Raw genomic sequence first — 11,870 nt, forward strand, 5'->3', positions numbered from 1 at the left:
AATCCTGTATAGTGAAGCCTTAATTGTGTGTCCCTGTTTTCTTTCCATCTAGCTGTGTTTTGCTCTAAGTATGCTGGGAAATCCTCAGATTACTCTGCTAGATGAACCATCTACAGGTATGGATCCTAAAGCCAAACAGCACATGTGGTGAGTACGGCACTAAAGCATCTTGAGATGCGTTGCATTATGTCAGACTGTAGACTACAAGAATGGTTTCATTGGTTGTATATACACATTGCAGTAAAAGTCTACACAAATGATAAAATTGTGGAGATTCCCTTAAACTTTTAAAACTTTATCATATTTTATATGAAATGTTAATAATATTTTATATATTCTAGAATGAAACTGAGTATGTGGATCATTATTTAAATAAAGAGTGCTGTTGCCTGAATAGTTTTTAAAAAGGCTTTTTCCTAGTTGTTTGTAATAAATTATCTTTCTTATAATGATATTTTCTTAAATTTATGTTGAAACTGTCTCTGGTAATTCAAAGTGCTAATTAGTTGACCAACTCATTGGGCCTCAGTGTAAGTCTTGGTTTTGTTGAATGCTAAGAATGCCTTCAGTCCTGTCATTATATAGCTATTTTTTTAATAACCTGAAAAGGCATCAGTTCTTATAACATACTGATTAGCATATTTTTAACCCATAAACAAACAAACAAAAAAAAACCTGTTGCCGCCAGGATGGTTCCGACAGAGTATAACTGCCCCATAGGGTTTCCAAGGAGCAGCTGATAGATTTGAACTGCTGACCTTTTGGTTAGCAGCCGAGCTCTTAACCACTGCGCCACTGGTGCCCCTTATAACCCATAGAGACATTTAAAGTCATGGAATTTCTTGCCATTTGGTAAGCTTTCAAAAATAAGGGAAAGCAAATTAGTATATAAAGATCATAGTTGGACAGGATAAAATAGTCACAGCAATTAATACTTGATAAATTTTAATTAACCAAATTAACTAGTTGGATTTTATAAAACCCAAACATTATTAACATACAGGTTTTTTCCTCTCTTCTTTTTATTGCACTTTTCTATAGGCGAGCAATTCGAACTGCATTTAAAAACAAAAAGCGGGCTGCTATTCTGACCACTCACTATATGGAGGAGGCAGAGGCTGTCTGTGACCGAGTGGCTATTATGGTATCTGGGCAGTTAAGGTAGATGTCTAAACAGCATACCATCATTTCAAAAACTTAATAGTAGTAATACATACTGATTTAAATTTCAAAAAAATGTTTTCTCGTTTGAGTTTTAGAATCAATCCTTAGCTTTTCTATAGAATTACTTGGAAATATGTTAGTAGTTTCCAAAATATGGCTGGCTACTTTGTATTTGGAATTGGCTTAATTACTGAACAATTTGGAATGTTATTTTCAGGCATGATCTTTGTTATTTTTAAATATCAATGTTAGACATGGTATTGAATTATTCAAAATATGTAATAAATATACATGAGTTCATATTCATATAAGTAAACAATTGAATAAATAAATGGGGGAGAAGAGGCAGATCTCCCTTACAAAAGGATTCCAAATAGTATACATAGCTACTGCCACTTCACGATGGGAAGCTTAATCTCTTAGCCCCAAGTAGGGACTGGACTTAGCGAGTTACTTAATCTAAAGAATAAAAAAAAAAAAAGAGAATAGAGTACAGAAAATAGTAACTTTGCCAGAGAGAAACCTGCCACGTGGATATCATGTATCTCCTGATAAGATGTGATCAGAAGGACTCTTCAGCCCTGTGGTATTCTCTCTGAAAACCCTTAACCCCTGTCTAATTATGAGAACATCGTATTAACCCAAAGTGAGTGACATTCTACAAAACACCTGAACAGTACTCCACAAAACTGACAAAGTCGTGAAAAACAAGAGTGATTCACAGAGGAAGACTAAGGAAACAGAACTGCTAAGTGCAACGTGGTGTCCTGAATAGATCTTAGAACAGAAAAAGGACATCGGTAGAAAAACATGAAATCCACATAAAGTCTGGATTAGTTATTTTTTTAATGTACCAGTGTTGGTTTCTTAATTTTGATAAATGTACCACCGTACTGTAAGATTAGGGAAACTGAAACTGGGGGAGAGATATTTGGGGACTCTGTTATCTTTGCAACCTTTCTGTAAACCTAAAGTCATTCTAGAATTAAAAAATAAGAAATGGAGAGATTTAAGTGAGAAGTCATTCTTTGAAACTGTCATTTTGTATCTGAGCTGTCTTAAAAATCACTACAGATGTATTGGAACAGTACAACATCTAAAGAGTAAATTTGGAAAAGGCTACTTTTTGGAAATTAAGTTGAAGGACTGGATAGAAGACCTAGAAGTAGACCGCCTTCAAAGAGAAATTCAGTATATTTTCCCTAATGCAAGCCGTCAGGAAAGGTAAAGATTTAAAAAAAATTCAAATATATTTCTTTGTAGAACAATAATCATAAAAATTGGTTATTGTAGTAAGGGTTAGGGGAAAAAAACCTTTTCACTCATAGGTTCTCTCTCTCTCTCACACACACACACCCACATATATGTTGTTGTTAGGTGCCATTGAGTCGGTTCTGACTCATAGCAACCCTGTGTACAAGAGAATGAAACACCGCCTGGTCCTGCACCTTCCTCAGTCGTTGTTACGCTTGAGCACATTGTTGCAACCACTGTGTTAATCCATCTCATTGACGGTCTTCGTCTTTTCTGCCGATGGTCTTCGTCTTTTCTGCTGACTGTCTACTTCACCAAGCGTGATGTCCTTCTCCAGGGACTAGTCCTTCCCAGTAACATGCGCAAAGTATGTGAGACGAAGTCTCACCGTCCTCATTTCTGAGGGTCATTCTGGCTGTACATCTTCCAAGATAGATTTGTTTATTCTTCTGGCAGTCCATGGTATATTCAGTATTCTTTATCAACACCATAATTCAAAGACATCAAGTCTTTTTTAGCCTTCCTTATTCATTGTCCAGCTTTCCTATATGTATATATTAGAGCCTATGAGTGAAAAGAATGTGTTCATATATATATATATATATTTTTTCAGGTATTTCTCTCTTACATGAAAATACCTGCATATTATCACAAATACTGGGCTAACATAGCCTGATGACAGAGTTTTTAATCTAATTTAATGTTAGATCTTTTAATATTCAGTAGTATTTAAACTTTTTAAGGTTCTCATTTAATAGTAATGATGGAGTTATTTTATTGTACATGAAAAATATTTTATAATTTCAACAATGTTTATCCAAATAAATATCAAAATACATTATTAAGTTTAATTTTGACCTTTGGTGTTAGGACACAGTAGTAGTTATTTTTGAGTTTTCAAATTTTCCTACATTTTATCTTTTGTTCTCAGCTTTTCTTCTATTTTGGCTTACAAAATTCCTAAGGAAGATGTCCAGTCCCTTTCACAATCTTTTTCTAAGCTGGAGGAAGGTAAGTAGTATTTGAAAAAAAGTATAAGGTAGCTCTCAAATTATGAAAGAATTTAATTTCAAAAATTTAGAACTTGGGTCTCAAATTTTTTAGAAACTATGATAAATGAGAAGATAGACTTTCATTCATTTAGTCTAACATATAAAACCCAGTGCTGTCGAGCCGATTCCGACTCATAGCGACGCTATAGGACAGAGTAGAACTGCCCCATAGAGTTTCCAAGGAGCGTCTGGCAGATTCGAACTGCTGACCCTTTGGTTAGCAGCCGTAGCACTTAACCACTATGCCACCAGGCTTTCCAAGTCTAAGATATAGGTAAATACTAATACTGTGAGGGTTTTATAGATCAATTACATTGTTACATAAACCTTTTACAGTCTCTAGTGGACCTTGCCACAATTTATCACATTTCATCTCTGAGAAAGTTCAGCTTAAGGATCTCTCACCAATTCAGTCCAGCCATGGGAGCACTGAATTTCTTGAAGTAGCCACAGAAGTAGCAGAGGTATCAGGAGAGGAGAATTCATAGTGCAGGAGAGTTTTCAAGAAACTTAATGAATCATGGCATTTTTTTTCAATAAGTTGTGGATAGGATAAAGATATGCTAAAGACAAAGATAGACACTTCTATGGAAATGTGACCAATAACTGGAATCTAGTTCAGGAAGTCAGGAACAGGATATATTGGAGTTGGGGAATGGGAGATACGGAGCAGGGATCGAAAGAAAGGAATAACAAGGAAGAAGATAAGGGAGGGAAAAGAGGAGATGCTTGGAAAAGGTGAAATGAAACACGTAACATTACACATAGTGCTTAGGGCTCTAGGGAAATTTGTGGGAGTGGGAAAGAGAAAGGAAGCATGGTAGAGGAAAAGAACCTCTGGACGGCTTCAAATTTAGAGGAGTTGATTACAAAGATGTTTTTTTAAACAAAAACTGTTAACTGCCTTAATAGTTATTATCATTTTATTCTTTAAAAATACAGATAAGTAAAATATTGTTTTCATACTTTAATAGCTAAACATACTTTTGCCATTGAAGAATACAGCTTTTCTCAAGCAACATTGGAACAGGTACTGTAAAGTTGAATTGTGTGTGTGCATGTGTCTAGTAATCGTTGCTGTTGTTATAAAAATATATATAACGCAACATTTGCCAGTTCAGTATTTTTCAGGTGTACAATTTAGTGACATTAATTACATTAATCATGTTTTGCAACTGTCACTCATAATTGTTGCTAAATTTCGCATCACCATAAACAGAAGCTCACTGCTTCCCAAACAATGACTTCCCCTGACTCCTTCCCCTACCTAATAAACTTTGGTGTCTATACATTGTTATTTCATGTAAGTGACACAGTGTAATATTTATCCTTTTGTGGCTGACATATTTGACCCAGCATGTTTTCAAGATTCATCCATATTACCAGGACTTCATTTCTGTTCATGGCTGAGTAGTATTCCATTGTATGTGTGGATGACATTTTGTTTATTCATTGATCTATTGATGGACATTTGGATTGATTCCACCTTTTGGCTGTTGGGAACAGTGCTGCAGTGAACACTGGCACACGTTTGTCTGTGTCGCTTCATTCTATCCAAGTCTCTTGGACATGTACGTAGGAGTGGAGTTGGTAGATCCTATGGAATTTCTATGCTTTCACTTTTCGAGGAACCGCCAAATTGTTTTCCACAGCTGCTATGATATTTTGCATTCTCACCAGGAATGGATGAGGGTTCCAGTTTCTCCACATTCTCATCAGTATTTGTTGTTGTTGTTGTTGTTTTTACCCTAGTCATCCTAGTGGGAGTGAAAAGGTGTCTCCTTGTAAATTGGTTTGCATCTCCCTGTGCCTAATGGCCTTGAGCATCTTTCTTTTTATGTGGTTGTTGGCCATTTGTGTATCTTCTTTAGTGGAAATGTCTGTTCAAGTCCTTCGCCTGTTTTTTGATTGGGTTCATTGTCTTTTTTTTGTTAAGTTGTAGTTCTTTATATATTCTGAATATTAAACCATTATCTGATACATGGTTCCCCCAAATTTTCTTCCATTCTGTAGGTTGTCTGTTTACTTTGTTGTTAATGTAAAATTAAATTTTTAAGAATTATTGTATAAATGAAAGTGTGTAATATCCATTTGTTTAGGTTTGTATTGGAGAGCAAGGGGGATTGTGAACCACAGACAAATTGTTACAGAATGTTCCTAAACATTTTATATATAACAACTGTAGGTTTTCTGTTTCTTTTGAATTTGCTCAGTTTTTTTCAATTTGGTAAAGAAAGTGGATGATGGTGATGGCATTTCATATTAACCTACATAAAATTACATTGTTTAAATATTTCTAAATCATTTTTTATTTTAAGACAGTGCTACTTACATTTTTTTTACTTAGATATATATTAATCATAAAACTATTAATCTTCTAAAATAAATTTCACCTTTGCATGGGATTAATAGAGATGACCGTTTGTTGGAACAGTGTTAATATCAATAAATCTCTCTAGATGATTGAGTGGTTTACAAAATTAGGTATAGCCTTATACAGTTTCTGAGTTACCTAAAAGTTTTCTTGAGATAACTGCAATGTAGCATGCTATACTTATTTCTTTTGTTTCATTTAGGTTTTTGTAGAACTTGCTAAGGCACAAGAGGAAGAAGATAATAGTTGTGGAACTTTCAACAGCACACTTTGGTGGGAAAGAAGACAGGAAGACAGAGTAGTGTTTTGAACTTGTGTTGCTCCAAGCTGCTTATTGAACTTGTTTCTTCTTCGCTTGATTTTGACTTTGGTTTTACAGATTTATTATTTGAATAGTGACTGGAGAACCATGAAAGCATGTGGGATAAAGAAAATGCTCATTTCACTCAGCTTACTAAGCTCCTTAATTGAAATGCTGTGGTTGTGGGTTTTGCTTTCTTCAAATAAAATTTATATATAATTCATTGAACCTGCATGTTTATATCTTAAGTATGTTGAATTTGTATGTCAGGTAGGGTATTTACTTTTTCACCCTTCAAAAACAGTGCTTTTGAATTTATGATTTAAAGGAATAATGATAGGATAATTTATTTTGAAATTATCTTTATTTTTTTAAATTTAATACTATCTTGTCACATAAATATGTAATTTCACAACCTGAATAAAACACTAATGCATAATACATAGAAAGCAGACATAATATAAGAGTTTCTCCTCCTTTTTAATTTCCAAAAGAAATTGAATGAAAATTGGCATCCTTAAAGCGAAAACACGAACATGAGACAATCTCAGTGCAGATAGAGGTTTACAGGCAGGGATATCCACTAGGGGGCACTCATCAATGATAATAAAGAAAAAAGACCTTATTCTGATAGGTGATTTTAGACAAAGGTACCTTAGGTATTTGAAGTTTCATTCCTTTTGCTTACAATAAAATTCAGAGGTGTTTTGACTAATTAAATGAAGACTATATCTAGTATCTTAGTATTTAAGGATTAGCTTGTTTGACTTTTTGTGGCTAGAATGGCATACATCTAAAGGGGTGGAAGGAAGAATTAAGCCATACCTTACTCTCCCATCCCTGGTGGAAGATAAAATTTTTTTTGGCACATTTTATTTTATTTGAAGGGCATATTTTATTTTATTCTTTGAATAAAATAATTTGTTGGATAATTATTTTATTGGTAAATTTTATTATTTGAATATCCCTTTCCTCAATAGTTTATTAAGTGCATTATATGACTGCATAGATTTATTTAGGAGCTCACCTCAGATTTGCTTTGGAACGTGGTAGGATATTAAAAAACACTCTTTTGGAGATTAAGAATTAAAAGTAAAATATACGTAATTCCTTTTAATAAGAAATCAGAATTTTACCCTGTGACCCAGTTGAAGTAAGATTATGGTTAATTATAATTAATGTAATTTTAGAAATACTTCCTTGTAGAATCCATGTATGGACTATAGGTATAAAAAATATAGTATAGTACAAATAATACTAGTATACATTATATTCCAACCAGATGAATCAAAGTACGAACTTGCAAAAACAAATAAATTGAGAGTGTGACTGTTGAATTACAAAGACTTAAAGAGTAACAGTGGAAAGATTTGGTACTGAGTTACTTTAAATAGCCAAACCCTTTAATGAAGTTACCATTTAATGTAGATAAAACTTAATGAACTTTTTGCTGTATAAAGAATAAGGAAGACATCTATGATTTTAGGCTCTAGCAGCTGATTGAAAATAGCATTATTTTCTTATTCTCAGTACAAGATGCATGACTAGTATTTTCTCCCATTGCTTTGGCAATTGCTGTACACATTCCCAAAGACAGCTACTTGAGCAGCTATCTCAGAGGTCTTCTAACTAAATGAGACAATTTATAAGTTCCTGCATGATTTTATAAACTACGGTGACACTATTTCTCCTTGTAAGATTTAGTTGGCACTATTTTTTAATCTTTTTTTTAATCATTGCTGTTTACTTGCCTCATGATAGCAAGCTAATTTCAAATTCTTCACCCGAGATTGTCTTTTATATCTTTAGCTAAGGACTACTGTATGGTGCATCAATTCAAGACACAGTTGAAAGAAAATCTTTACCTTCATTGTTGTTAGGTTCCATCAAGTTAATTCTGATTGATAGTGACCCGATGTCGACAGCACTGGATTTTACTGGAGTGACCCTGTGTACAACAGAACAAAACACTGCCTGATCCTGCACCATCCTCACAACCATTGCTATGTTTGAGCCCGTTGTTGCAGCCACTCTGTCATTCCATCTTGTTAAAGGTCCTCTCTTTTGCTGACTCTCTACTTTACCAAGCATGATGTCCTTGTCCAGGGACTGGTCCCTCTTGATAACTTGTCCAAAATAGGTGATACAAAGTCTTACCATCCTCGTTCCTAATGAGCATTCTGGTTGTACTTCTTCCAAGACAGATTCGTTTGTTCTTCTGGCAGTCCATGATATAATCAGTATTCTTCGCCAGCACCATAATTCAAAGGCGCCAATTCTTTGGTCTTTCTTCATTGTCCAGCTTTCCTATGCATATGAGGTGATTGAAAATACTGTGGCTTGTGTCAGATGCACCTTAGTCCTCAAAGTGATATCTTTGCTTTTTAATGCTTTAAAGAGGTCTTTTGCAGTAGATTTGCCCAATGCAATACATTGTTTGATTTCTTGACTGCTACTTCCATGGGTATTGATTGTGATTACAAGTGAAGTGAAATCCTTGACAACTTCAGTCTTTTCTCCATGTATCATAATTTTGTTTATTGGTCTAGTTGTGAGGATTTATGTTTTCTTTATGTTGTGGTGTAATCTATACTGAAGGCTGTATGTAGTCTGGTCTTCATCAGTGTATCAAGTCCTCTTCACTTTAAGCAAGCAATGTTGTCATCTGCATATTGCAGATTGTTAATGAGTCTTCCTCCAATCCTGATGTTGTATTCTTCTTATAATTCAGCTTCTTGGATTATTTGCTCAGCATACAGATCGATTAAGTGTAGTGAAAGGATACAGCCCCGATGCAAAACTTCCTGATTTTTAAACCACACAGTATCTCCTTATTCTTTTCAAAGGACTAACTGTTGGTTTATGTAGTTTCCACATGAGCACAATAAAGTGTTCTGGAATTCCCATTCTTAGCAATGTTGTTTGTAATTTATGATCCATGCAGTTGAATGCTTTTGCATAGTCAATAAAATAGAGGTAAACATCTTTCTGGTATTCTCTGCTTTCAGCCAAGATCCGTCTGATGTCAGCAGTGATATTCCTCGTTCCACATCATCTGAATCCCTCTTGAATTCCTGGCAGTTCCCTGTCCATGTACTATGCAACTGCTTTTGAATGATCTGCAGCAAAATTTTACTTGCTTGTGATGTTAATGATATTTTTCGCTTATTTCTACACTCTGTTGGATCACCTTTCTTGAAATGTGCACCAATATGGATCTCTTCCAGTTGTTTGACCAGGTAGCTGTCTTCCAGATATCTTGGCATAGACGAGTGGGCGCTTCCAGCATTGCATCTGTTTGTTGAAATATCTCAATTGGTATTTTGTCAGTTCCTGGAGCTTTGTTTTTCACCAGTGCCTTCAGTGTAACTTGGACTTCTTCCTTTAGTACCATTGGTTCTTGATCATATGGTACCTCCTAAAATGGGTGAACGTTGACGAATTCTTTTTGGTACAGTGACTCTTCTGTTCCTTCCATCTCCTTTTGGTGCTTTCTGCTTCACTCAATATTTTGCCCGTAGAATCCTTCGATATTGCAACTTGAGGTTTGAATTTTTTCCTCAGTTCTGAGAAATGTACATTGTATTTCTAAGCAAGTCATTGCTAAGTGGTGCCGTTCATTTAAAGAGCTATCTTTTAGATCCTCTATTCACATAAATACGGGGAGTTTCTCCTTGGGGATGTGTTTTTTTTAAGCTATGTGTAACATTCAACACTAAATTCAGTGTAAGAAACAAATTGTTTACTAGTTTAGCACCCAAAAGTACAGGCACTTAAAAAGGTGGTTTTTAAAAACCTGGCTAAACTAAGAAATGTTGTTTCGAAATAGAGCATGTTGCTGCTTTTGCACATTTATTTGATAACTTTAATCTTACATTTTGTATGTATGATCAATGTAATTTTTTTTCCTGCAGAATGAAACTTGGGATTATGTGGACTGGTCGTAATCATGTTCTTATCTATTGTGTTTATTCAGTTACTTCACTATTATTGTATATAAATACATACTCTGGTAAACATTTTTTTAAAAAGACATTTGAATTCTTTTTCTGGTTTTTACATAGAAGATTTTGGGGCATGAATCTTAGTCTTAGGAATGGGCTATTATTCAGAGTAACAAAATCTTTTCTACTGAGGAGATTTATAATGTAACTAATAATTAGGAATGAAGGGAAAGGAGTTTCAAATCTGAAGTTCATCTTTATTTACAGTGGGAAATTCTTGTTTTTGAGCACATACTTATTTCAAAATGTCTTGTATTTCTGATCTCAAAGCTTTTTTTTTCCTATACCAATATATATATATATATATATATGGAAAATGTTGGAAAAAACAGCATCACCCAGCTTTTATTTTCCACCCATGATCAAATTTTAAAAGTGAATGCTGGGCTTTGCTGAGTTACCATGGTTACTGATGAGTAAGGTAAACCTCTGTCTGTAGCCTAGGTATCTAGCAGTTAGTAACAGTGACATTTTGATGAGTATACTTTGCATTTCACGTTACAGACTCTTATTTTTCTGTTTTTTCTTAGTGAAAGTCTGTAGGTTTTATTTAAAACGTTTTTCCCTTTTAAATTGGCATAAGCTATTGTAAATCAGTATTTTTATTTTAAATAAAACAATGTTAAATAATTCAGTTCAACAAACATTTTACTCACTGTGATTCAAGCACTTTGGGTTCTTTAGATACGAGGATTACTATCAGCTTTGGCCCTGTAAGACTTACAGTCTGGTGGAAGAAAGATAGATACTTGTATAGGTAACTATAATACAATGTGCTTTGCTAGCGGCATTTACAGTATTTTATAAGAGCACAATTAATTCTACTTAGGATAAGTGTTGTCATTGTTTTTGTTGTTGTTAGTCACTTAACATTTCATTCTGATCTTATTCTGAATTTGTTAAAATACACTGTATTTTCATGTAACATCTAGATAGGCATTAATTTTTGAACATTAGAAGTTCTTATCCTTAATATATTTTTACTATTGCTAACGTTGTATTTTTCATTTTTTTTCCTGAAATAACATGTTATGTAAAATGAAAATTTATTCTCAGGTGAATAATTTTTGTATCAACTCTTCTTATAATTACAAGGTAAAAGTTCACCTATTTTTATTAATAATGTCTTATATGTATGCAATTATCATTATTTAAGAATAAATAATGATTATATTATTAATAAGATTTAAGAGCTGAAAGTTAAGACAGATGTTTTATTTTGTTTACTGAAAGGGATTCTTTGCTACTTAGTATTGATAACTGAGTTGTGATCGGCTCATATAAAAAATTAAGAAAACTGGCACTAAAATTGTTAGTGATTTTTTTTTTTTTTAATATCTGAGGCAGGTTTCAAGTGCAGAAAGAACGTTGGCGTTTACTGGTGTTTTAATTCACATTCACATTCATTTTCAACTTAAACTAGGTATTCTTATAGATCTTTTTATTTATTTTGTGTAAGTGTAAAACAATCATTTATATTTTATTGAATTTAACAAATTGAATTATTCTCAGATATTTAACACCTTTTTTAATGTATTTATCAGTTTTCTTAGAATTTTTGAATAAATTTGATTCAAATACTTAGGCAAGATTTCCCCTTTTATGCCTTTTTTTTTTTTCAATTTTGAACCCTATTAATGTGTTACCTATTTAAGACGTTAAAATATTAAGAATACATTTAACAAAAGAAACTCATATTGAAGGGCAAAAAACAAGAGGTG

At 33.6% G+C, this 11,870-nt stretch overlaps 1 protein-coding gene across 4 annotated transcripts in view; it reads left to right on the forward strand.

The window, feature by feature from the left end:
* ABCA5 (ATP binding cassette subfamily A member 5) overlaps positions 1-10,445 on the forward strand; it is an 87,655-nt gene extending 77,210 nt beyond the window's left edge. For 3 of the 4 annotated variants that reach the window (XM_064270822.1, XM_064270824.1, XM_064270823.1), the window contains exons 34-39: positions 53-147; positions 1,042-1,161; positions 2,239-2,388; positions 3,350-3,429; positions 4,445-4,500; positions 6,047-10,445. In XM_064270822.1, the coding sequence (XP_064126892.1) occupies positions 53-147; positions 1,042-1,161; positions 2,239-2,388; positions 3,350-3,429; positions 4,445-4,500; positions 6,047-6,154 (609 nt within the window). In that variant the 3' untranslated portion in view covers positions 6,155-10,445. Of the gene's footprint in view, positions 1-52; positions 148-1,041; positions 1,162-2,238; positions 2,389-3,349; positions 3,430-4,444; positions 4,501-6,046 lie in introns of those variants that run through there. The other variant, XR_010318308.1, reaches the window with a different exon arrangement.
* The last annotated feature ends 1,425 nt before the right edge of the window (positions 10,446-11,870 follow it).

The sequence above is a fragment of the Loxodonta africana genome, chromosome 18 (assembly GCF_030014295.1).
Source record: "Loxodonta africana isolate mLoxAfr1 chromosome 18, mLoxAfr1.hap2, whole genome shotgun sequence".
In the NCBI taxonomy this organism is placed as follows: Eukaryota; Metazoa; Chordata; class Mammalia; order Proboscidea; family Elephantidae; genus Loxodonta; species Loxodonta africana.